This window comes from Lagenorhynchus albirostris, chromosome 1, assembly GCF_949774975.1.
Source record: "Lagenorhynchus albirostris chromosome 1, mLagAlb1.1, whole genome shotgun sequence".
Taxonomy (NCBI): Eukaryota; Metazoa; Chordata; class Mammalia; order Artiodactyla; family Delphinidae; genus Lagenorhynchus; species Lagenorhynchus albirostris.
In genome coordinates this window covers 135558690-135585077 of record NC_083095.1, presented here as the reverse complement: position 1 = coordinate 135585077, position 26388 = coordinate 135558690, and the positions used below count along the sequence as shown (strand labels likewise).

At 51.4% G+C, this 26388-nt stretch overlaps 1 protein-coding gene across 1 annotated transcript in view; it reads left to right on the top strand.

Annotated features, from left to right (window-relative positions):
• The window catches only part of LOC132532105 (OTU domain-containing protein 7A), a 383571-nt gene extending 361876 nt beyond the window's left edge, over positions 1–21695 (top strand). The window contains exons 12-14 of the mRNA XM_060170306.1: positions 18785–18899; positions 19075–19159; positions 20256–21695. Coding sequence (XP_060026289.1) covers positions 18785–18899; positions 19075–19159; positions 20256–21695 — 1640 coding nt within the window. The remainder of the gene's footprint in view (positions 1–18784; positions 18900–19074; positions 19160–20255) is intronic.
• Positions 21696–26388: the final 4693 nt, after the last annotated feature.

The window sequence follows — 26388 nt, the reverse complement described above, 5'->3', positions numbered from 1 at the left end:
CTCTGCAGCCTCACCCTATCAGCAAGTGATTGAAAAGACCAAAAGCCTTTCATTTAGAAGCCAGATGTTGGCCATGAATATGAAGAAGAAACTTAATCAGGATAGTAGGTCAGAGGCTCCTAACTGGGCAACTCAGGACTTTGACTTCTATAGAAGAACTGTACAGAAAAAAATGAAAAAAAAACTCTAAAAGAAAGGTGAAATAATAAATCCATGATTTAAAGGTGAAACATTTTAGAAACAATTAACATATCGAGTATAAATTTTGGAGAATTTGAATAAAATTGGCTGTGTTTCATTTAGAAAATTTTAAAAAGAGGGCCCTTCTCAGGACCAGGGATCCAGGCCAGGTGCGGGGCCTCTCATCCGGTCTCCCAGAGACTCTGTGGTCAGGGAGAGATCAAAGTCCCAGGGCTGGCATCTCCAGTTGCTGAGCAGGGCCTTCAGAGCCCGGCTCCCTCCTCACAGAGGCACTGAGCTTTCTTTCAGGCTTTCCAGATACTGCTTATGGATGCTTTCAAGGCCAATATGAAGGTGCTCTTCAATAAAAGGACAAATGTGGAGGGGTTACCGCCGAGCAAGGGAGCGTTGCAGAGGTGCAGGTGGTTTCACCTCTAAAGACTTTTTTTCCCATAAGTGGATTCTGGTCCCAGTGTGGGTTCTGAGCAGCTGTGTCGTGGGCTCCTGCAGCTCCGCCTGCTGGCTTGCTCCTAATAGCAGTGTGGTCCCTGCCTCCACAGCCCTCACGTGACCAATGTGCAGGGCTGCACGTTGACCCATTCGGTCCTCACGACCATCGCACAAGCAGAAGCAAAGCACATGTAAGCGGCTCCCACTGGCTGGGTAACCTCTGTGCTACATGTCAGGCCCTCACACATTGGGAAAGGATACAGATGCTCTGCAGACTTTGAGGCTTTAAGTACTGCTACCGACACATCCCCTGTGCCATCCTCACTGAGCTGGTGGGTGCTGGTAGGCGCAACCCTGCTTCCTGCTCCTCCCACTGGCCTGAAGTCCAGTGGTCCTGCATGCAGTATTTGTTTGGGGGGCCGAGGGCCCATTCAGTGAAGCACCTGTTGCATCCAGGTTTGGGGACCCAAAGATGACAGTGTCCTTGCCTTGGGGCCCTTACCACCTTGTAGGGGAGACAGGCACCCCCATCAAGCCACATACTACACAAGGCAGGATGTTTCCCGAGCAGTCACGAGCTCCATTCAGCAGGGGAGCAATTACTCTAATTGGGAAGAACAGACAGATAGACCTGAGCAGAAGTGCTGGGCTGACGCAGGGATGTGGCTGGCATGTTGCTGGTGTGGCCCAGCAAGCACATGTCATAGGAGCGTGATGGTGTTGGGCCTGGGTGCTGCCGTATCCTCACCGCGTTGCCCGAGGGGCGCCATGTGCCCTCCCAGCCTGTCCCCTTATCTGTTGCCGGTACAATAACACCCATCTCCCTGGAAATGAAAGCTTTCTCCTCCCCTTCCTCACCCTCATTCCCTCCCCCCTCCCCTGTCCTCTGCCCTTCCTCTTCCTCTTCCACCCACTCTCCCATTTGGTCTCTTTTCATTTGACACATGTAAGGACATCACCACTTAATTATGAAGTGACCACCATGGTCACTTCCACACTGAAGTCCTCAGTCACCCCTGGGAATGACATTGTCTGTCCCAAAGCCAGGCCTGTCCCCTGATCCTTAAATGTTGCTTCTAAGATAAACCTAAAGGCCTTGACTGGCTCCCTTCCTGGCCACCATTAGTGCCCAGCATCTCCCTGAAAGGACCTGCCATGGGCAGGAGGAACAGAGCAGACATTGTCCGGGGAGCCATCACCAGAGGAAGCCTACCCCAGGGTTCCTGTGGGGCACTGTCCTACCTTCCAGCCCGACGGTAGAGGCTGTCGGGGGCTTTCTGCAAATACCAGATCCTAGCAATTCTGCCATTGTTACCCAGTGGTTGAGGATGGTGGGGAGAAGCTGAGAAGACGTCAGGAACCTGCTCAGGGAACAGACTCAGTCTCTCTTCTCAGCCTTTATGATGCCAAGAAAATGGAAGCAACCACAGAAGGCCATGATATTAGCCCCCAAAAGAAGATAGTTCAGAATAGCATTGGGATGCAAGGGGCTCAAAGGAGAAAATGGCTGCTGCAGCTGCTTCTCTAACAGGGAGTCCTGAGGTAGGTGGTCCAGGGCTGGTGCATCAGCTCTAGGCATTCTCAGGTACTCAGGCTCCAGCCTCTCCCTGCTCCACCATCCTTATTGTGTGGTTTCAGCCTTATGGTCATAGAATAGGTGCTGCAGCTCCAGGCATCACATCCATATTCCAGGCTGGACCAAATGCCTCTCTTCTTGAAACTTTGTCATTTCAGTTGGGAAGAACACCTTCCCTCGACACGTGCTGGCATCTTACTAAGGCTGAGCTCTATACTTGCAGTTTCCCGGCTTCAGAGCAACCTGAGAAATGAGTGCAGTGGAGGAAGAAGGGGGTGAGGTGATGGGTGGGGGTTCAGTGAGCCAGCTCTGAATCAGGGAGAGGATGTGATGTTTCCAGGCAGTTCCATCTGGACTCTCCTCTTTATTTCACCAGCAATGACCACTCATCTGGGGAAGAGCAAAAGTGCAAAAATGAGTTCTTTACCAACTTGGGTCCTCATCTGGAAATAAACCACGTTAGCTGTTAGGTTCTTAATTCCCTAAAAAGCGGTGGTGCGTGAGGCTGTCAGTGCTGTGCTCCTTAGGAGAAAATCCATTCTCTTTCAACGCAGAGAGAGCAGCAGCCTTGCTCCCAGGGCCGCTGTGTACCGCCCGTGGATGTCAGGTTCCGGGCTGCCTGGGTGAGGGTGGCGCATGCGTCTGGCGGTCCTGGCCGTGGCCACGCCCCCACAGGAGGAAGAGCCGGGGCGGGGGCGGTCCTGCTGAGAGACAGACCTGGCGCCACGCGGCTGACTTGATGGCACGCTGCTGTCCCCCCCGCCATCTAAATGCCACCAGGAAGTTTCATGCCCAGAGGCTTTCTCTCCTAGAGCCCTGGTTCTGTGCCAGAACCCCCCCACCCCAAAGCTGGCAGGAGCCTTCTGACCCTGCTGAACTGAGACCTCGGCCTGGCCCGGGGCTTTTCACTCCGCCTTCCAGAAAGTCTCCAGCTCTGTGCCTTCAAGCTGCGTTGCACTCTGCCCCCAGGGAGCCTCCCAGGAAGCTCTTTACAGACACTAAGGTCCACCCCCATAGCATCCTTGCCTACGAGGACCAAGGATGCTCAGTGAGAGGAAAGATAGTGGGAAACCATCCTCTTCCTTCCTGCCCTTCCCTGCCGTGCGGGGCTTCCGTCCGTTCACAGGGTTTCCTGGTTGCAGGTTAGAGCCCCTTCGACCGCAGGTCACCAAAACCCGACATGGCTCAGACAGGAAGAGGGCTGGTTGTCACACACACCACACTCTCAACATTGTGGGGCAGGCAGGCCCCCCGGGGCAGGTGGGGCGTTTCAGGAATGTTGGAGATGACCAGGCCCCTCCATCCTGCCTGCAGCCTCCTCACTTTCTGTTCCAGGCAAGCCCCTGCCGCCATCCCCTGCTGCAAGCAGGTCCTGTTCGCCCCCAAACTCCGGTGTCTAAGAGCATGGGGCAGGAAGTATGCACAAAGATCCTATCGCATCTTGTCCTGGAAGAAACAAGGCATCTTCAAAGACCGCGAGGGTAGTGTCAGAAGGGCTTCTGGGTTGATGGACGAGGCTCCTACAGGACGAGAGGGACAGTGAGGACCACCACTGGAAAGAGTAGAAACATGATGAAGTTGCTTCGGTCCAGGAATTCATGATGATGCTCGGGGAAAGCCTCCCTCATCAGCTCTCCAGGAAGCTCAGGTCCACCACCTTGGAAACATAAAAAGCAGGAAAGTATCAGGCGAGATCCTGCGTTTCCTTGGTGAACTAGTGACGGGACCTTCCTCTGAGTTCAGGTACCCTGGCTTGTCATGAAGGGAGAGGTGTTGGTAAGGGCTGAATTCATGTGTTGAAGAGCTAACCCCCAGGCCTCAGGCTGTGACTGTATTTGGAGATGGGGTCTTCAGAGGAGTAATTAAAATACAGTGAGGTGATCAGGGTGGACCCTCATCCACTGTGACTGGTGGTCTTATAAGAAGAGGAGGTTAGGACACAGACACACAGAGAGAGGAGATTGCAGGAGGACACAGAGAAGACAGTCACCTGCAAGCCAAGGAGAGAGGCCTCAAAAAGAAACAACTCTGCTGACACCTTGTCCTTGGACTTCCAGCCTCCAGACTGTGAGAGAATAAATGTCTGCTCTTTAAGCCCCTCTGTGTTCCACTGTTATGGCCACCCGAGCAAACCAATTCAGACAGAATGAGAATACCAGGTTATTCAAGCCCATGGGAATGAATGAGAAACTGCCATGTTTCTCATTATTTCTGGCTCAGTTCATCACTGTCACCTTCTTGACCAGCGGATGCTGCGTTCAGATCCATCAGGGGCCTGGTCAGAGTGTGTGAGCTCCCCACCCCTCAGCAGCTCATGCGTGGGGGTCCTGGGACCTGTTGTAGCTGGTGGCGGACTTTTTACAAAGTAATATTCTGCAAGCTCTGTAGATCCAGGTCCCAGCAGATGTTTGGAACGTGACTAGTCTCTCGACTCCTCTCCAGGGGAAGGGGTGGTCCCACTGGGAGGCCCAGCAGAACAAAGAGCAGGCCCACTGTATGCATGGTCGAGAGCCCCCAAAACCTGCCGTGGGCGCCAGCTGCTCTGAGAGCAAGGTCTGGGTCTGGGGATGAGCAGCTGGCCGTGGTCCAGGGGACAGGCTGTGGGCGGGCTCCAGCTCTCTTGTGTACAGCCGCACGGGCCTGAGCCACGGGGAGGTTCATTCAACAAGTGTTCAGTGTGACGGCACACTTGTGACAGTGACAGTACCAGACAGCCCACACCTGGCATGGTAAGAGCTTGGAGTTGAATTCCTTCCATCCCGGGGTCAGCCAGGCCTCAGGCATGGGTCTGAGCAGAGCTGAGCCTCACCAGGTGAGCTGGGCCCCAGAGACAGCTCATAAGTGGCCATAACAAGCTCCACTACCAGGTGCCCCAAACTCAGGGGCTGGTGTCCTCAGATTGGAGGCCTTAGGAAGGAGGGCCGGGGGGCGGTGGGGCTCTTTGTCATGCACCTGCTGGCCCCATCGGTTCTCTTGCCTGCAGCCCTCCTTCAGTGTGGCAGACAAAAAAACAGAGTCCCAGCCTGTGCCCTCAGCTCGGCTAGGAGAGGGACTAAGAAAGCACAGTAACACCAGTTTCTAGGATGGAACCGGGCATTATTCTCTGAAGCCAAGATAAGAGACTCTCAGACCACAGCTGGGCCCAGGCTCAGGACCGAGCCACCAGGCCTGTGGTCTCGGAGCCTGGGGAGGAGGCAAGGGTGTAGGACACAGAGCATCAAGGTCCAGGGCACCTGCTGGTCCCCCACTGCCGAGCAGAGCTGTCGCCCTGCCCCAAGCAAAGGACACCTTGTGGAGGGCGCCCCCCACCCCGGACCTCCCAGCACCCTGGGATGGAGGCTGACAGGTACAGTCATCACAGGCCCAGAGAGAGCAGCTGTCTTGTTCTTGCGTCTGAGGAACGATGTTCTGGGAGCCTGAGAATGAGACAAAATGTGTTGTAGGATGTGACATGGGACTGCCTTCTTCCTGCCACTCCCTTCCTTCTGCTTGGCCCAGTGCGTCTCATCTGAATGTGTCCAAGCTCCTGGCGGCTTAAAAATTCCATGAGGTGTCCTTTAAACCTCTCGTCCTCCCCTGTGTTGAAACTATGTTGGGAAAGAATCCACTGCTCCCTTACAGCTCTCTCTGCCTCCCCCGCCGCCCCGCCCCTGCCGCTGCTGAGGTTGGCCGGCTTCTAGGAAGAACCCCGCTGTGTCCTGCAGGCTGGGGTTCCCGTGGGGAGAAGGCAGGGCTTGCTTGCAGTGGGCAAGCTTGGGCTGGAGGGATTGGTCAGGTGTGGGCAAGCTGAGTGGGCAAGGCTTTGCCAGCGCATTTTGGGACTTTTTGTAAATAACAGTTACCCGTACTTTCGTGGTAACTTCCACAGATGATTGATGGTCCCCTGCTTTCTCCATGGGGAGGATGTTAGTCCTTTGGCCCCAGGACACCTGCACCCTAGTTCTGCAGCTTGCAGGAAGGATCCTCCCATGCCCACAGCATGGTGCCCGTGGCCTCCCTGTGCCACGTCCTCAGATGGCTCTGCAAAACTCAGACCTGGGCTGAGTCTGCACCCCACAGTCACGCCAGTACTTGCAGGCACTTCCTGTGTGCAGGCCTGGTCTAGGTCCTTTCCAAGGGCAACACTTGACCCTCTGCATGTTCTGTGCCCACCTGACAGAGGAGGACACTGAGGAAGGAGGGCCATCCCCAGGGAATGGTCACAGCCGGTGAAGGGTCACTAGGGCAGGTTAGTAGGGTGGATGGTGCGACTTCCAAAAAGCAGACTTGGCCAAACAGGGTGATGATCAGGGAACAGGCATCTCCCAGAGACAAGGTCCGGGAAGTGGTACCCAAGCCAAAGTTTGCTTGGGATATAAAGGCAACTCACACCTGGTGACTTAGGGACCTTCAGGATGGGAGAAGGTGGGGGAGGGGTGCCTCGCTTCCTGGGAGATGTTAATACCATCTGTTTCTATTCTTTTTAAATAAATAAATATATATATATAGTAATTATTTTCCTCCTAAATGCAAACAGCCTGAGAGCCTCTGGGGCACATCCAGGGGCCACATGGGGGTCAGGGTGCCCTCACGGTGTCCCTGTGCCTTCCCTAGGGGTTCCCGCTTAGGTGACCCAGAGAGCTGTGTTCTGCTGCCTCTAAGGAGCCAGACGGAGGAGGGGATGCTGATGTGAACAAGGGGCTTGGACAGTGATGCCCACGCAGCTGTCAGACAGCTCTGAAGGCTGAGACTGACATCCACGGATGATCACACCAGAGTTTGTAGTTTATTTACTGGAAACAGACTCAACACACCCAAAATGTGATATTTGAAAAAAAAAAAAAAGTTTTTGCAAGAGCAGCCTGAAACTTTATCTCTTGCCACTTAGAAACAACACCCCACGTTTACAAAACTGAGCAATTTGGGAATTTTGTGGAGCCAAACAGAATAACCCCACACACAGGACATGAACTCTGTCTTCAATCTGTATTTTATGCACAGCTCATAGTTAAATTAAATGCCAATCTATATTTTATGATTTCTCGAACCATATATAATGTGACATTTCATTTCCAGTCTATTTGACGACAAACTGTGCTCTTTCTTACAGGATTGATTTATAATAAACAGCACCTGTCTCCTATTAAGTAGAAATTGGTCTTAGGCTATGAATATTATTAAATATTCCATTTAAATGGATTTTATAATATAATTTTGTTAATATAGCCATCTAAAATAAAGTGATTTTTACTTAAAAATCACTTCTTCATCATATTCTAATCAAACTGGCCCATCTGTGGACCTGTCTGAATACAACAATGGGAGGAATTTCGTACCAACCCACCTGTTACTGGACATTATGAGAATCAGATGAACTCATGGTAGCAAGAAGGCTTGTAGAAACCAGAAAGTGCCTAAAAAATGCAAATTCCCTGCATTGTCTTTGCAATCAGCCTCCTTCCTCTTCAGCCACCTTCTAGGCTTGCAGTTTGCCACTAAAAGACACACTCGGCCTGGGCGTGCAGAGCCAACTTGCCTCCCCGCGTGGTCTGCAGGCAGCCTTGCTGAACCGCTCGCCCCGTTCCTTTGCTGCTCCTGCTGTAGCCTCGAGCATGGCCCCTGGAGGCCTGGGCCACACCTGCAAAGGCCCCTCACTGTTGGAGAAGAGGAAGAGTCTCTGGGGGCATCCAAACTCTTAGCTCAGACCCTGCACCCCAGGGCCCAGGGACCAGACGAGGGGTGTCATCTTTGACGTTGGTTCTTGACCCAAGAATATCTCGAAGGGCCCCTACGTGACTAGGAGCCATGTGTGGAACTTCAAGGCCGTGAGCTCTGTCCTGGCTTTGCAGGGGGACGCGAATTCAGAGAGCTGGGTCTTGCTGATCAAATGCCCAAGAGTCCAGTTGTCCACCGACACCTGCGTCACCCCGAGGACCATCAGCTCTGGAGCCTGAGACTCAGTTCCAGAGAGATGCCAGCTGTGCTCAGCTACACGGAAAGAACTGGCCAAGGGTCTTTCACGAGGAAATCGGGGCCTGGAGAGATGAGGGAGCAGGAGGCACAGACACAGGCTCCCCCAGGCCTCCCCAGGGTGTCTAAGCCACGGAAAGAGTGGCCCCAGGAGCACCCCCAGCCGCCATCTCCCCCACTCCTGAATCAGCCCAGCCCCCATCTCCATATGAAGTGCCGTCTCTCCCTCAGGCTGCCCCAGGCTCCCTGTGGACCTGCAGGCTTCTGATGGGTGGTGTCAGAACAGGACACGGCCTTCATCGATCCTCCTGCAGAAGAGAAGGAAAACAAAGCCCCAGGCACCTGTCCTGCCCCCTGGACATGGGGAGGGAACCTCTTGGTCAGCCAGCGTTGACAGCCTGCTTCTGCTCTCCGAGAAGCCCCCCTCAACACCGTCCCACAGGGCTGCGTCTGATGCATGAGAGGACACGTATCCAGAAGAAATGGCCGGCTTCCTGATAACCTGAGTCCACTCAGAGTATTGTCTCTCGGGACGTTTTTGTGGGGAAAGGGTCTGTGGGAAAGAAAGCATCCTGATCAGAGCCTAGTGGGTGGTCTGGGGCGTGAGGCCATGGGCAGCTCATCGAGCAGGAACTCACCACTTTCCTTGCGTTTGTGGAGGGGACAGGGCTGCCATTGCTTTGCACCTCGAGGTCTCATGAAGCAAATCCTCATAAAGCAAGTCTGATCTTTCCCAGAGGCGCAAGGATGCAAGGTTCTCGCGCAGCCAGGGACTCTACGTCAGGCCCGCTGGAGGTTGTTCTCAGGCACTGGTGAGCCACAGCCAAGGCCGCCGTGGGGGTGGGAGCAGGGAGAGGAGAAGGATGACAAGGACCACCCTTCGGAGGCTCCTGTTCTTCACTGGCCAGATCCTGGATGTCTTGAAGCCAGATGTCCTGTCTTTCTCATCTTTGTGTCTCCAGCACCAAGACACCTGGGAGGCAATTAAATGTTGAATGAATAAATGAATGAATGAACGAGATTAGATGCTCACGATCTACTAATTTCAGATAATTCAAAAAAAGGCAGGGTGACACAGTAGTGGAAGACAAAGTACACAGTGTGGAGGAAGGCAGACCTGCTTTTCAATCACAGCTCCAGCTTTGGCTTGGAGTCACTTACGTACCAGAGTTTCACCTCCTCTTCTGTAAAGTTGGAGCAAAAATCCTGTAGCTGGTGTAAGACTTGTAAGTAATGAATGTAGAGCTCCTGACACAGTACCTGGTATTGACGGAGAGTTAGACACAGAGATCAATGGAACAGAATATGGAACCCAGGAATAACCCCACAAAATATGATTTTGACAGAGAAACAAAATAAATTCAATAGAGGATGGATAGTCTTTTCAAACAAATGGTGATGAAGTGATTGGACATCCATAAGCAAAAAAAAAAAACAAAAACTTAAACCCAAACCTCATTTATACAAAAATTAACTAAAAATTAACCATAAAGTAAATGTAAAATGCACAACTATGGACCTAGAGGTAGGTGAAGAGTTGGGTTTTTTTAATATAAATTTATTTTTTTTTATTCATTTATTTTTGGCTGCATTGGGTCTTCGTTGCTGCACACGGGCTTTCTCTAGTTGCAGCACAGGGGGGGCTACTCTTCATTGCAGTGTGCGGGCTTCTCATTGCGGTGGCTTCTCTTGTTGCGGAGCACAGGCTCTAGGCGTGCAGGCTTCAGTAGTTGTGGCATGCAGGCTCAGTAGTTGTGGCTCGCAGGCTCTACAGCACAGGCTCAGTAGTTGTGGCACATGGGCTTTGTTGCTCCGTGGCAGGTGGGATCTTCCCGGACCAGGGATCGAACCCGTGTCCCCTGCATTGTCAGGCAGATTCTCAACCATTGCGCCACCAGGGAAGCCCCAAGAGTTCTTATATATGTCTCCTGTTTGTTCTGTGTCTCTGGAGATCCCTGACTAATAGAACCACAAATCTGTTGTTCATCTCTAGAATTTTGTCATTTCCAGCATGTTGCATAACTGGAATCATACAGAGAATGCAGTCTTTTGGGATTGGAATGATCCCCCAAAAAAGATGAAATTAATAACTTGGACCTCTGCTCTGCAAAGAGAAAAAGAGAGGGGGGGACAGGAAGGGAGGGAAGGAAGAAAGAAGGAAAGACAAGTTATAGACTGGGAGAAAATATCTGAAAACCACCTATCAACAAAGGACTTACATCTAAAATATACAAAGACCCCTCAAAACTCAATAGCAAAAAAAATCTCCAAACCATCCAAATAAAAAATGGGAAAAGACATGAACAGACATTTTACCAAAGAGGATATATGGATGGCAAATAAGCACATGAAAAGATGGTCAACATTAGAACCACTGTAAGACGTCCCTACACACCTGTCAGAATGACTAAAATCTTAAAAACTGACGACACCAAATGCTGGAGAGGATGTGGAATAACCGGATTGCTCCTGTATTGCTGGTGAGAATGTAAAAATGGTTCAGTGACTCTGGAAAACAGTTTGGCAGCTTCTTATAAAAGGAAACATCACTTACCATATAACCTAGCAATTGTAATCCTGGGCATTTATCCCAGAAAAATGAAAAGTTATGGTCACACAAAAGCCTGTACACAAATGTTTATAGCCGCTTTATCTGTAATATCCAAAAACTGGAAACAACCCAAATGTCTTTCCCGGGTGCATGGTTCAACATACCGTCTATGCCACAGAATCCTACTCAGCAATAAAAATGAATGACTATGACTCATGCAATTACTTGGGTGGATCTCAAGGGAATTATGCTGAAGGGAAAAAACCAATTCCCAAAGACTGCATTCTGTTTAATTCTAGATCTACAGCATTCTTGAAATGACAAAATTATAGAGATGGAAAACAGATGAGTGGTTCTCTTAGTCAGGGATGTCCAGAGAAACAGAACCTATGGGATACATACAGATACATATACAAGAGGAGATTTATTATAGGAATTTGTTCACATAATTATGGAGGCCAAGTTCTACCATCTGCCAACTGCGAGCTGAAGAACCAGGAAAGCCAGTGATGTAATTCAGTCTGAGTCCAAACGCCCAAGAACCAGTAGCACCGATGTCTGCGGGCAGGAGAAGATCAATGTCCCAGCTCAAAGAGAGCAAATTCCTCCTTCCTTGGCTCTTTTGTGCTATTCGATCCCTCCATGGAATGGATGCTGCCTGCCCATGTTGGTGAGGGCAGTTCTCTGTACCCAGTCTATCAATTCCAATGCTAATCTTTACCAGGACCACCTCCCAGACACACCCAGACATTATGTGTACCAGCTCTCTGGACATCCCCTAGCCCAGGCACGTTGATACATAACATTAACCTTCACAGTGGTGGACAGGGATTAGGGACCGATAGGATTATTTAGAAGCACACTGTTTAAATTGCAAATAGTTGAGGATTCTCCAAATATCTTTCTTGGTTATGGGCACATAGTTTTATTTAGTTATGGTCTGAGAACAAACTTTTTACGATTTCTATTCTTTTAAATCTGTGAAGGTTGGCTAAGAATATGTTCCACCTTGGTGAATATTCCATGGGGTCTTGAAAAGAATGCGTGTTCTGCTGTTGTTGGGTTCCATAAATGTCCATTAATTCAAGGTCTCTGATGACATAGTTCAGTTTTCTATATCTTTGCTGATTTTCTAATTGTTCTGTCGTTTCCTAAGGGAAAAGTGGCAGTCTCCATCCATAATGAATGTGTCTTTCTCCTTTCATTTTTGTTAGTATTTGCTTCATGTACTCTGAAGCCCATGCACACATGTAGGATTGTGATAGCTTCATGGAGAACTGTAATGTTCTTCTATATCTTTGGCAACTGGCCATGCACCGGAGCCACTCCAGTTTTTTTTTATTAGTATCTTTTAACCTATGTATGTCTTCATATTTAAAATGGATTTCTTACAGTCAGTATATACTTGAGTTTTGCTTTTATATCCAATCTGACAATGTCACTTATTAATTGGTACATTTTAACTATTTACGTTTAATGGTAGCTCTTTTCTATTTGTTCCATCTGTTTTTTGTTCTTTTTTTCTCTTTCCCTGTCTCCTTTTGCTTACTTTTTTATTTAATTTTTATTGGAGTATAGTTAACTTACAATGTTGTGTTAGGTTCAGGTGTACAGCAAAGTGAATCAGTTATACATATACATACATCCACTCTTTTTTAGATTCTTTTCCCATATAAGCCATTACAGAGTATTGAGTAGAGTTCCCTATGCTGTACAGTAGGTCCTTATTAGTTATCTGTTTTATATATAGTACTGTGTATATGTCAATCCCAATCTCCCAATTTATCCCTCCCCTGCCCTTACCCCCTGGTAACCACAGATTTGTTTTCTACATCTGTAACTCTATTTCTGTTTTGTACATAAGTTCATTTGTACCCTTCTTTTAGATTTCACATATAAGTGATATCATATGGTATTTGTCTTTCTCTGTCTGACTTACTTCACTCAGTATGACAATCTCTAGGTCCATCATATTGCTGCAAATGGCATTATTTAGTTCTTTTTTATGGCTAATATTCCATTGTATATATGCACCACATCTTCTTTATCCATTTTTCTGTTGACAGACATTTTGGGTGCTTCTATGTCTTAGCTATTGCAAATAGTGCTGCTATGAACATTGAGATGCATGTATCTTTTTGAATTATGGTTTTCTCTGGATATATGCCCAGGAGTGGGATTGCTGGATCATATGGTATTGGGTTGGCCAAAAAGTTCGTTTGGGTTTTTCCAAACATCTTACGGAAAAAACCCAAACAAACGTTTTGGCCAACCCAATAGTTCTATTTTTAGTTTTTTAAGGATCTTTCGCTTCTTTCATTGGTGTTAATTGGGCTTCTTAATGGTTCCATTTATCTCCACTGTTGATTTACTATTATACCTGTATTTTTAATTATTAGTGATTTCCCTAGGGTTTACAGTGAACATCTTTAATTACTGAGACTCTGTTTTCAAGTAACATTCTACTTCATGTGTTGTATACAGATCTCATGACAATGTATTCCCAACCCCTCCCTCCCATCCTCTGGGCTATTATTATCAAGCTCTTTACTTTTACATGTGCTGTAAACATGTAATACACTATTGCTCTCTTTGCCTTACTTCTCAGAGTAATTAAAAGGAAGAAAGCTGAATTTTATTTTCAAATTCATTTATTTTATTTCTATCACTTTTCATTTCTTTGTGTAAATCCAAGTTTCTACTGGGAACATATTCTTCCCCTTAAAGAATTTCGTTTAACATTTCTTAGTGCAGGTATACAGAGGACGAGTTTTCTCATTTTCGTCTGAGAAAGTTCTCCTTTGTGCTTCAGAGCTATTTTTGCCGTGTATAGAATTCTGGATTAGCAGGGTTTTTTCATCCAGCACTTTAAAGATATAACTCCATTGTCTTCTGTCTTACCTGTTTTATCATGAGAGGTCTGCTGTGATCCTTAGAATTGTTTCTCTGTATGTAATGTGTCTTCTTCCCCTGCTGCCTTCAAGATTTTCTCTTTGTCTTTGGTTTTTAGCAGTTTGAATACACTATGTATACAGATTTGTTGCTGTTGTTTTTCCTGCTTGTTTTTTTCTTAGCCTCTTTGATCTGTGGTAGAGTTTGTCATTCATTTTGGAAATATTTAGATAAATAATGTCAGCCATTATTTATTTAAATACCTCTCCTGGTTTTTTTCTGTCTCTCTTTTCCTTCTGGGATTACACTGACACAGATCTGCTGCTATCTGATACTGACCCGCCGATCTTGGGTTTTCTGTTCTGCAACCCTCCCCCCACTTTTTTCTCTTTCTGTTTCAATCTGATTAATGTCTATTGACCTATCTTACTGTTCACAGCTTCTTTCGTCAGGTGTGTAAAGTCTACTGATCAGCCCCTCAAAGTCATTCTTTACTTCCATTATTGTGTTTTTTTATTTCTAGCATTTCGATTTGACTCTTTCTTACTCTCTGCTGAAATTAACCATCAAATTCTGCATGGTATCTACTTTTTCTATTAGAAAATTGTTTTTAATTAGTTGTTTTATTTTTTTAATCAGTTGTTTTATTTTTTTAATCTTTATTAACTTTGTTACAATATTGTTTTATTGTTGTTATTAATCAGTTGTTTTATTTTTTTAATCTTTATTAACTTTGTTACAATATTGCTTCTATTTTATGTTTTTTGGTTTTTTGGCCACAAGGCATGTGGGATCTTAGCTCCCTGACCAGGGATCAAACCCGCACCCCCTGCATGGGAAGGCAAAGTCTTAACCACTGGGCCACCAGGGAAGTCCCTAATCAGTTATTTTAAATCACATCCTATAGTTTCGATACCTGTGTCATATCTGTCTTGTTCTGTCACCTGTCTTTTCTCTTGTCAATGTGTTGGTTTTCTCCTGTCTTTTCTTATGCCGAAAATGTTTCGTTGAAAGCTAGCCATCTTGAGTAGGGCAATAAAGACTAAGGCATATCATTCTGATTCCTTCCCTTTTGCTGCACGGGGTTTGGATCAGCCTAGTCAGGATCTGATGCTGCCCTGGTTATCCAGCCTTCAAATCCTTCTAGTTGTATCTTGTGTTTATGGTGGGGCTGGTATTTCTCATTGTCTCCTGTACCTTTGTGCTGAGCCTCACCTCGGTGAGGGTCTCTCTCCATATTCTTGCCCCTTTTCTAGCAACTTGTTAGCCTGGGTGCAGGAGGCAGAGCCCAGAAGGGTAATGTTTCTGTTGTTCTGATTAAGCCTCTATCTTAGGTGGGTGCTGTGTCCCTGGATCTGGGGGGAGGGAGTGACTGGAAAGGCCCAGTGCCCTAAGACCAACAGTGTGTGTTGCCCTGCTCTCTGCAGTTCCTTCCTTAGCAGATGGGAAAGGTCCGTGAAGGACACTTTCTCAGAATTCTGGCCAGTCTTTTTGTGAGCACCAGGTCAGGTCCCATGGAGAGGGGCCTGTAAGTTCTTGTGGATTTCCCTTATGTCTGTGGCCCCCAAGGTTCTGTATTCTTTCACTAGGCTACACCCTTCCTTTACCAACTTGTTAACAATTTTAGCTGAATTCTTCTTAGTGGGGTCCAGCTTAGTGGGGTCCAATTAAGCTCATGTCCATCCCTCCTCAAAGGCACCTGTCTTTCCACCTGTGGCTGGCCAGTTGCCTATGACTTCAGCTCTCAGACAGGTTAAAGGAAAGTTGTGAATCTGCAGTTCGTCTAGCTTGTTGTTATTATACTGGTGGGACATTGCTCCTTCGGCTTTTTACAGCCCAAACAGAAACCAGAGGTCTCCACTCTTTTTTGGAAAATAAGTACTGAAAATTGGTTGCTGCTTCGGTTATCCTTTGTCCAGGCTAGTTTGAGATGATGCCTGTATGTTTCCAGGTTAAAAGATAGAAGAGAGTTTTTTCAAAGGGGAAAAAAAAGGTTGCAGGTTTATTTTGAAAAGTATTTGCTGTTCCTGACCTTTGCCACCAGAGGGCAAGTCACCGCATCACTCCCCCTCTCACTGGGTGAGGCCAGGTTTCCAACAGGGAAAAGTAAGTGTGTAAAGTGAGAGGCAGAGGCAACGAAAGTACCTGAGGCTCACAGAGGCCTGTTTTCGAGGCCGCTCTAGGCTGTACAGCTACAGGTGGGGCTCCTGGGCCCTGCAGCCCCAGCCCTGACCAGCAGGCCACAGCTGTGCCCTCGGCACAGAAGACGCCTTCTGACATCCAGGCTGAGAGGCTGCCAGGAGCCTGCTGGGTGGTCAGGCTCTAGCACCTGCAGGTGATTCCAACCTTCTGCTTTGTGTGTTGGGGCGGGGGAGCTGGGGGGGTCAGGGTGGGGAGTCCAGGAAGTCCGTTCCAGCCCAGCTACTGAGTGTAGGAATTTCCAGGAGCCCTTTGGTAGGGAGGCTGAGGGGGGCTGTACAGCTGTACTACTTTAGCTGGTTTGTCTGAAACAAATAAACCAAAATCACAGTGGCTTCATGTGATAGGAGTTTGGTTCTCCTGCAGATAAAGTCTAAAACAGGTGTTCCTGACGGGCAGGCAGGTCCCCTCCAAGTGGGGAGTCAGGAGTGCATTCCTGATATCTTGTAGGGCCGCCATCATCAGAAGACATCACGGCGGGAAGGGGTGAAGGGGAGAAGGCGCACCCGCCCCACAGCCACATCGCCCAGGGCTTCCCCCAGCACTTCTGCTCACGTCCCATGGGTGCGAATAAGCATGTGCTCTTTCCTAATGCTAGGGTGGGGGCCTGGGCAGGCGCCCTCAAGGCACCTCTCCCCTGGGAAGGTGGACAGCCAGACCCCAAATCGCCCACGTTGCACCCACAGAAACTGCTCCTAACAGATTATTCTAGAACAATGTTTCCCAGATTTGCTTGATTTTGAGACCCACAGGGGATGCTTATTTAAAAGAGTCTTTGGGCCCGTTTCCTGGACACTGGTTTGGCCATCTGCATGGCCATCTGCATGGCGCCTGGAGTGGGTGCCTTTACCAAGCCCTCCAGGGAGCCATGCTGCCCTGTCTACAGAGGGAGCCTCTACCCCCTGCCCACACCCATGGGTGGGAAGCCGGGGCAACCCTCTCTCTGTTGTCGTGGTGACCCTTGGAACTATGGGACTAGCTCCTGGGTATGGCCCAAGGGAGGCTGGTCCTGAGCTATCCTGCAGCCCTCCCTGGGTGTGACTACCCTGCAGCTCAGCCTGGGGAGGGGCAGCCTGTGTGTCACAGCCACATCAAGGCTGGACTGAGCAGTTTGTGGCCTAGGCAGACCAAGTGGCCCCTGACCTCCCAAACCTGAGCACAGTGCCACCCAGCCACATCGAGATGAAAAGGAAATTCTGGAGCAAAGCTGTGTTTCCCTTATATGAGGGGTTAGGGGCTGGGGTAGAGGAAGAGGATTATTTGTGTGTCTTTAGCAACTGGAGGGCAGCACTGAGTCAATGTTTCTGATTTCTTACCAGAAAATCAATTATTAACGGTATTCAGTCATAGATTTTATGTATTTATTGTTTATTGATTTGTCTTTTCTGTTTTTGCCATGATTCCCTTGTCATGAATCTTGGGGAAGTGACACCAGGTTCATGACCAGCATGGGGTGGGGGAGGGGGGAAGTAAGGAGAAGGTAAGGTAAACCCCAGGAAGGAGCAAGGCCCTGTGCATCCTGGAGTGGTGCCTGGGGGCTCAGTGTCCCCAAAGATGGGGCTCTCGGTGCCAAAGGAAAGCAGCGTGTGGGAGGCCCCATGTGTTCAATCAGGCACAGGCAACATCTGGCCGCCAGCATAGGAGCAGGAAAGAGGTGCTCCAGGGCCTGAATAGGCAAGGATAAGCCTGAAACAGGGAGGCCCCCATCCATGAGCTTTCAGCTCCTAGCCCACTTCCCCCGCTAGAAAGGGGCCTGGCCACAACTGCCTCCTAAGCCAGTGCGACAGCGGAGGCGAGACCTCCCTGTGGAGGCCGCAGCAGGGTCTGAGTGTCACACCTGAAGGTGCACCAGGCCCTGCACCCACACGTGCCAGCCCCAGCGTTTGGGCAGGCTGGTTCCCCAGGCAGCACTCAGGGCAGCACCCAGTGCTCTCTCCACCAGCCACTGGCATGGAGCCCAGCTCCAGCAAACATAGCAGCTGGCCTGGCGGAGCCCCAGGCTGTGCTACTCTGCTGGGGCCTGATGCTCAGGTGAGGCCTGCAGGGGAGCTTAGTGCAGTCCCCACGCAACGCTGTGCCCAGAGGGCAGAAACAGGATGGCTCCTGTCCTCTCCCCGCATCCTTTCTGCCCCTGACAACAAGAGTAAGCCCGTCACTAGGGAGCTGATCCCACCAGGCTCAGAAGCTCCCAGCAGATCCCAGACAAACCTGTAAACAGCAGCCTCCAGCCCAGCCTTTCTGAGGAGGGCCCAGGTTCCCCCAGGGCAGGGGTGTGTTTTGATGAATCCATCCCTGGGTGCAGTGTGGAGCCCATCTCTCCTCACTGCCTTGTCCACCTACGCGTTCCCTCCCCAGAAGGCTCACTGGTCAGCCCTAGAAAAGCTTGCCAAAGCTCCCTCAGCCTGCTGTTCACCCTCAGGGTGCTATCACCACCTGACAGCCTGAGCTGTATGTCACCTGTTCATCCTGTCCCTAGTACAGGATGTGAGCTCCCTGTGGCAAGGGCCACAGGGTCCGTGGGTCCCGCAGCAACACAGAGCAGGTGCGCAGGCAGTCCTCGCTCCCCTTCTCTGGGAGGAGATGGGCGGGCCTGGCCCCAAGCCCCCTCCCAGGTGACCTTGCTCACTGCGCTGTCTGGCCTGGGTCGTTCGTTAGAAACCACAGAAGCAGTAATAGCTGTTTTTTGTCTGCTGCCCAAGGACGGCACCTGTCTTTTGACCCAGGTCAAGCCCAGGTCTCCAAATGCTCTTCAGCCTCCACAATAAAGAGGAAACTTTTTAAACTGTTCATGGTGCGTTTGAAACCTCCGGCCTTAACACCCCTCCTGGCGTAGAGGTCCTGTGTACAACTCCATTCGGTTTCCTCAATCATGGAGACACCTGGTCTCGGTGGCCTTTTCCTGTCTTCCCTGGGGGTCACGGGGACTTCGAGCCTCCCGTCCCCGCCCCCGAGCCACCTGGCACGGGTCTCTCTCTTTTGCGTTCCAGCCGTGATCCCCCTGACGGATTCAGAGCACAAGCTGCTGCCTCTGCACTTTGCGGTGGACCCCGGGAAGGACTGGGAGTGGGGGAAAGACGACAATGATAACGCCCGGCTGGCCCAGTAAGACCCTACCCTGTGTCCCCTCCCCTGGCGCCCTACGGGGCGGTCTGTCTCCGGGCTTCCCAGGGAGGGGCTGGACACGGCGCCCCTGCTCCTCGGGGGCTGGCTGGCTGCACTGGCGGGGTGCGCGAGGGCGAGCTGGGGCGCATCTCACTCGGTGTTCCTCTCTCGATAGCCTGATCCTGTCGCTAGAAGCCAAGCTGAACCTTCTGCACAGCTACATGAATGTGACGTGGATCCGGATCCCCTCTGAGACCCGGGTGAGCCTGGCGCGCGCCGGGACGGACGGCAGGCGCACTCGGCCCGGGGCGGGCAGGCGAAGTGCATCCCAGCCTTGCCCGCGGCCCCGCCGCCCTGCCGCCCCGGCTGGGCTGCAACGCGTGCCTCTGTGCGCCTGTGCCTGCGAGTCTGGACGTAGGCGCGCGCTCCGGCTAGGGGAGCTTTTGTCCCCTTACTTTCTCCAGAGCGACAGGAATAAACACGCCCACTCAGAAAACAAACCGTAGGCAACTCACAACACAAAACTCTCTCTTGCTGAGATGGGAACACGATGTGCTGCCACGGAGCGGAATTAACTATAAAACTGTGTGTGGGTCCTTGGAAAAGGCAGGGAACCGAGGGCGCGATTCCTCGGCACCCCCTCCTTTTCTTCTTCTCTCCCCTCTTTTTCTCCCCTCCATGAGGGGAGGGCTGTGAGACAGGGGGCTGGCGCCCCACTTGGCCCCCTCCCCCAGGGAGGACCCATGCTGGCCCTGCCTCCAGATGCTAAGAGGGATTCGCTTTAAGTATCTGACTGATGTTTTTGTGATCTCAGTAGTAAAGTCCCAGGAAAAGGGATTTGTTTAAAAAACAAAAATTACAAATAATTGGCCCTCCCCAGACATAAATTTACTTACCCATAAAGTCGGGCTCGTAACGAATATTTTTTAAGTTTCATGAGGAAAGCAAGGAGGGCAGTGCCTGGCACACAGTACCCAGGACAAACTGGCACTGCTCAGAGTGCTTTGTACTCCAGCGTTTACGTGTATCTAAACTTCACAGGGCTCCCTGAGGCAGGTCCCGATACCCCATGTTACTGATGGCACGAGTGACAGGGGATGGCAGTCTGGCTCCAGAGTCCAGCTGCCTGGAGTATGTCATGACGTGGCTGTGGGTGTTCTTTTCTCACCCCCACGAGGGCTGTGAAGGCAGCGGCTCTAGATCGAGAATCAGGAGACTCTCAAGCTGGGACACAGCTCGGGTTTCGGGCAGTGAGGCCGGAAGCCACACCGCGGCGGCGGGGTCTGCCTCCACCGGCCGCGTGGGGCCGACTGATCTCTAACCTCCTCCCGTCCCTGCCCTCCCTCTCCCCTGCAGGCCCCTCTGGCGCAGCCGGAGTCCCCGACGGCCTCGGCGGGGGAGGACGTGCAGTCCCTGCCCGACTCGCTGGACTCGGACCGCGACTCGGTGTGCAGCAACTCCAACAGCAATAACGGCAAGAATGGCAAGGACAAGGAGAAGGAGAAGCAGCGCAAGGACAAGGACAAGACCCGCGCGGACTCTGTGGCCAACAAGCTGGGCAGCTTCAGCAAGACGCTGGGCATCAAGCTGAAGAAGAACATGGGCGGCCTGGGCGGCCTGGTGCACGGCAAGATGAGCCGCGCCAACTCCGCCAACGGCAAGCACAGCGACCCGCCCGAGCGCGGCAAGGAGAAGAAGGCCAAGGCGCGCAAGGGCAGCAAGGAGGAGTCGGGCGCCTCGGCCAGCACGTCGCCCTCGGAGAAGACCACGCCGTCGCCCACGGACAAGACGGCGGGCGCGTCGCCGGCCGACAAGGGCGGCGGGCCCCGCGGCGATGCCTGGAAGTACAGCACGGACGTGAAGCTGAGCCTCAACATCCTGCGCGCCGCCATGCAGGGCGAGCGCAAGTTCATATTCGCCGGCCTGCTGCTCACCAGCCACCGGCACCAGTTCCACGAGGAGATGATCGGCTATTACCTGACCAGCGCGCAGGAGCGCTTCAGCGCCGAGCAGGAGCAGCGGCGCCGCGATGCCGCCGCCGCCTCCACGGCCAAGCGGCCGCCGCGCAGGCCAGAGGCCGAGGGCGCGCCGGGCCCGGAGCGCGCCTCGCCGGGCCCGCCGGCCGGGCCTCCCACGCAGCTGGTGCTCAAGCTCAAGGAGCGCCCGAGCCCCGGGCCAGCGGCGGGCGCGCGGGCGGCGCGGGCAGCGGCGGGCGGCGCGGCCTCCCCGGGCCCCGGCGGCGGCGCGCGACGCGCGGGTGCCAGCGGACCGGTCCCGGGCCGCAGCCCCCCGGCGCCGGGGCGCCAGAGCGTCATCCACGTGCAGGCGGCGGGCGCGCGGGACGAGGCGTGCGCCCCGGCCGTGGGCGCGCTGCGGCCGTGCGCCACGTACCCGCAGCAGAACCGCTCGCTGTCGTCGCAGAGCTACAGCCCGGCTCGCGCCGCTGCCCTGCGCACCGTCAACACGGTCGAGTCGCTGGCGCGCGCCGTCCCAATAACCCTGCCCGGCGCGGCGGGGGCGGCGGGGGCGGCGGGCGCGGCCGAGCCCAAGTCGCAGACCTACACCAACGGCTTCGGCGCGGCGCGCGACGGCCTGGAGTTTGCCGACGCCGACGCGCCGGCCGCGCGATCGAACGGTGAGGGCGGCCGGGGCGGCCCCGGCGCGGGGCCGGCGCAGCGGCGCTGCCAGCGCGAGAACTGCGCGTTCTATGGACGCGCAGAGACCGAGCACTACTGCTCGTACTGCTACCGCGAGGAGCTGCGGCGGCGGCGCGAGGCGCGCGCGGCCCGGCCCTGAGCGCGCGCCGCGGCCCCGCCGGCTGGGCTGTCCTCTCCACGCTGTTGGTGTCTCCTCCGCGCCCTGGTCCACCGGGAGGCCGGCGATCCTCTGTCCGTGCTGTGTACGTGTTTGGTCAAACGTTCCTAATGGTGCCTGAACCTACACTGACGCCACTCAGGTAGTAGACGGATAGGAAACAAGTCATACTGTTGGAAGTGGGTGTGCTAGCTAGCATCTGCCTCGTACCTGTGGAAACTCAATAGCCATTGCAAGGGTATTTTTGTTCTTCAATAAGAGAAATAAAGAAATTTGCAGCCCTTTGTTTTTAGAAGGGAGTGTTTTACATGCCTTTTTTTTTTTTTTCTTTTTTCCCTAACCCGGCGACTGACCTCTTCCATGTAGCGGTCACCTGCGTGCGATTGTTGCCACCTAGGGTTTCGAAGCAAACGCGCGGCCCCGGGACCGCGGTGGCGGCTCTGCCTCGGGCTCCCACCTGTGCCCCTCCCGGGTCCCTGGAGGACAGGGCGGTTGGCCTCCCACTGGCGCCCTGGTGGTCCCTGTGACCCTTTAGGAATACACGGCTCCATCTCATAAGCAAAACCTCCTCCCACAGTCCCCGGCTCGAGCGACATTCACACTGCCATCAAAGTCGCGGGCGTCTGTAGGATGGGCACCGGACAACCTACCTCGCAGGGCGCGGTGAGGTGTAGCGATCACTCCCGGTGCCGGGCAGCTCAGGCGACAGGAGCTTTCCAAAGACACCTTGGGGCCCAAAGGCAAGGTTCCGAACTCACAATTTGGAGTTGACCATATATGAGCAAAGATGACAGCCTGCTCACATTTCTCCTTCGAAGACACTTCCTCAATGCTCTGTCACCAGAGTGACCCCTAGGAAGCGACCATCGGTGCCCCAGGAGAGAGGCGAGAACTTGACCCTGCGGTCACTGTGTAAGCCCCCTCTAGGCCGCCCTGAAACCCGGCCTGCGCCTCTTTCCAGAGGGGAGGGGCTGAGGGCCGCCGGGAAGGAAGCCCACCCTCACCTCCACCTCCACCCGCATCTGTCTGGGATCAGCCAGGTGGAGGGGCACCGCTCCCATCGGGGTCCCCTCTGCAGGGTACGGGTAACCCTGACTGTGGCTCCGGAGCACATGAGGGGCAGCCCCATCCCTGAGCAGTCCCTATTTTGGTGCCTCCTTACATTTCTTGAGGAAAAAATAATGTGTCCTTAGCTACCCTTTTCTGAGCAGCAATATGCAGCGTCTTCCTTCCAAGATTACCTCTGGAGAATACCGTTCTTGGCCAAGGACACTGAGGCGTTAAACCTGCCTCACTAAGGAAAGATCTCGTTTCCAAGAAATACAGATACGTTGGGTAAAATCCTCACTAGCAAAAGAATCCTTTAAAACCTGTGAGAGCCTTAGAATAGCCTCTAATAATCCCAAGAAAGAGAGGAGAAAGCACCCAGCTTCTCTGTGGGTGTATCTTCAGAAAACACAGGAGGTAGACCATCTCTTCATTGGCGCCAGCTTCTCCTTCTCCAGAAAGGATGCTTTCCCCCGAGATAAAGAGCAGAAAAAAAAAAAATACGGAAGGGGATTTTTGTTTTTACTTGTTTGAAGAATTATTGATATAATAAACTAATTTGAGTATCTCCTGTGAGTAATTTCTTTTTGTTTTTAATTGTCCACAGCACGTGGAGTTTTCAGTAATTTATTCAAGGTTTACATAAGTGGTTCCTTAAAATTATTTATTAAATAGGATCTTAAATTTTTCGAAAGTTTTACTTTTCGTGCTAAACGATACTTTCGGTGTGTGGTAATTACTAACATTCATGTCCTTCATATTACTGGGGTTTCTTTTGTTAAAAAAAAAGTAGTTTTTAAAAATTCTCTCCTCAAGAGGGTTTGTGGCAGCTTTTTGGACTGATTCTTCACGTCATGCTGACCAACTGCTTTGCCATCCAAAGCTGTGAGGTCACAGGAAATAAATATGGCTTCACGTGTAGACGCCAGTTCCTGCCCTGCATCTCACAGAAGGTGGAACAGCCAGCCTGGAAAATGCTCCCCTGCGCATTCAGAAACCAAACACACACGCACAAGAAGTCAAGGAGGCAGAAAGTAATCTTGTGTTTGTTTTTTAATTTTTTTAACATGAAAACAGCCAACCAGAAATTTCCAAAACTGGCTGTGCAAATATTTTATCTTTCTCATGCTCTCTGCCAGGTTAAAAAAAAAAAAAGGGAAAAAAAAGGCAAACTGAGAATAAAAATGGTCCATTTGTAGTACCAGAGGAAAAAGGAAAACCTTTAAAGCCAGGCAGTGTTATTTGTAGGTAATATCAAAAAACAGTGACCTGTTCTAGCTCCTCGGATTTCAGGGTCACCACCACCAAACCCACATCTGACATATATGCCATAAATAAGAGCCTGAGATCCAACCCCAGACCCCACCCCCAGGCTCCTCCCCTCCCCCCCCACAACATGGAAGACCCGTGCACCGGCCGCTCCATGTGCAGGGTGCCTGTGGGTGTCACTCCCATCTGGTACGATGCCCTCCGTCCACATCGTTTACAAATAGACGTCTCCTCTTGTGAGAGATCTGGATCCATCCTTCCTCTAAAAACAATGTTAAAAACTGAGAGAGCCCACTGTTCCCTTAAATGTGCTGGTCCAGCCACCCACCCCACCCCACCCCACCCACGCCCCAGTGTTCACAAGAGACCTTTAGCCCTGGTCTCAAGCCAGACATCTCTCAGGCGAAATGAGTTCATCAGGCTGGACGGGAACTATTAGAAACTGCTGTGTTTCTCACGTGTGGGTCAAGAGGTCCTCTAATGCCCTTCTGTGACTTGGGGGCCCTTTGTGGAGTGGGAGGAAAAGGAAGTGGATTGGGGGTGCTAGAGAAAAGGAAGACGGCCAGTTCCGATTCTAGAAAGGACATGAGCCCCACCTAGGCGCAGGTCCTGGACACGGGCTGAGCAGCTGCCCCACCTGTGGGCCACCTCCCCAGCCGGTCTGACCTGGCCAAACTTCCCTTTCTGGAAAGGTCAGATGTCTCTTAAGTGACAGCAAGTTTCCAGAAGGATCCCAGATACTTCTAAACCCCAGTGGAGGTTATTTCAGTCATTTGCTTCACACTTCCTGCAACTGCGTTACCTGGGTGTATGACTTTTTAAAAAATAATATATTGTGAAAGGAAGGCGTTTTTAAGTGTATTCTGTTTGTAGATTTTATGCTGTTATGTTAAGATTTTACAAGCCAAGTTTAAACTGTACTATAGAAATTATTTTTATATTATTTTCAGAATATGCCAGAGAGCAATATTTTGCACCCTTATATTGTCACAGGGTTACCCCCTCGGGGGGCTAACTTTAGGTTGGGTGGGGCTCCGCTGTGGGCTCTTGGGGGTGAAATGTTTTCTGCTCTTTGTTCAAATCCCCTCTGAAAGTGGAACTGTGTGAATGTCTCCTCTTTTTCCATGGAAAGCTTGATTTGTTTTCTGCTCCTGGATTTTGGTACCGCATCTTTCCTCTTAAATGAATACTTTCTATTCACTAAGTTACTGTGGACCTTTTTCTTGCCTATCACCACCCAGTGGCTCCAGTGGCGTTCTGAAAAGTTGGGATCTGTTACTTTACAAACTTTATGTTTTCCAAAGTGATTTGATTTATTAATTCTGGTAGCTTACCGTCAGGAATTTAGTGACTCAAGATAGCAGGGGGCACATCTCGAGGTGTGAAATCCTCCAGGCAGTGCCCACCACCTCTGGGGCAGGGCCGTGGCTACGTGGCTCTCACCTCCTCGCTTAGTGACTTCAAGCTTATTTTGCGAACTACTCTACTTTGCAGAAATAAACTTAACCGATCAAAATATATTTCACGTTGGTTAAGAAAAAAGGGCTGTACCCATCAGTGGTGGGAAATTTGTGTGAGGAAAAAAAAAAAAGGCTTTGCCAAACCATGTGTTCCATTCGCTGTGTCTTTCATGTTTACTAAGAGACGTGGAGTAATGCACGTTTGGGAGGGTTTCTTTCTTTAGGACACGATTCAGTTTTCCTCATTGTGGTGTGGACTTTACAAATTAAGTTCCTCGAGTGCTTTTTTCTTTTTCTTTGTTCCAACGGTTATAATAAATAAGAAGAAAACGTGTGTCGTGGTTGAGCAGACCCTGCCTTGTCAGACCCCGGCCGCTGTGACATTGCCTCTGTCCAGAGTCTGGTTCTGCTGTCATCCGAGCACAAGCACATCCAAGAAAGGGCCCCACAGTGGCTGGCACCCCTGGCACCAGGGAGCAGGCACCCCCTTCCAAAAAGCCTTAAAGCGGTGGCTCTCTGGAGACCTCCGGGCCCCACCTTGCCCTTCAGTCCTAACTATAAGTTCTCCTTGCTACTGGAACTGGGCCGCTTTGGTGTGCGGCTCCAGGGTGGGGAGAGGTGCCCAGCTTCATTCTTGTTTCTGTCTCGTCCCCCCAGTGCCCAGATCCACTCTCCAGCACAGGTCCCAGCGGCCCAGAGCGTGATTCTAACGGTGGATCTGCTGACACGGGGTTGGGCCCAGGGCGCTTCATCCCCAGGAGACCCACAGGGCACACATGATGATGAGGGGCCCCACACTCCCCTCAGGAGGCCTGGAGGCTGCAGGGAGCGCTCCGAGGCACCCTGATCAGGAAGACTTTCATGATTGCTCCGAGCAATGTGCGAGATGGTCTGTTCGC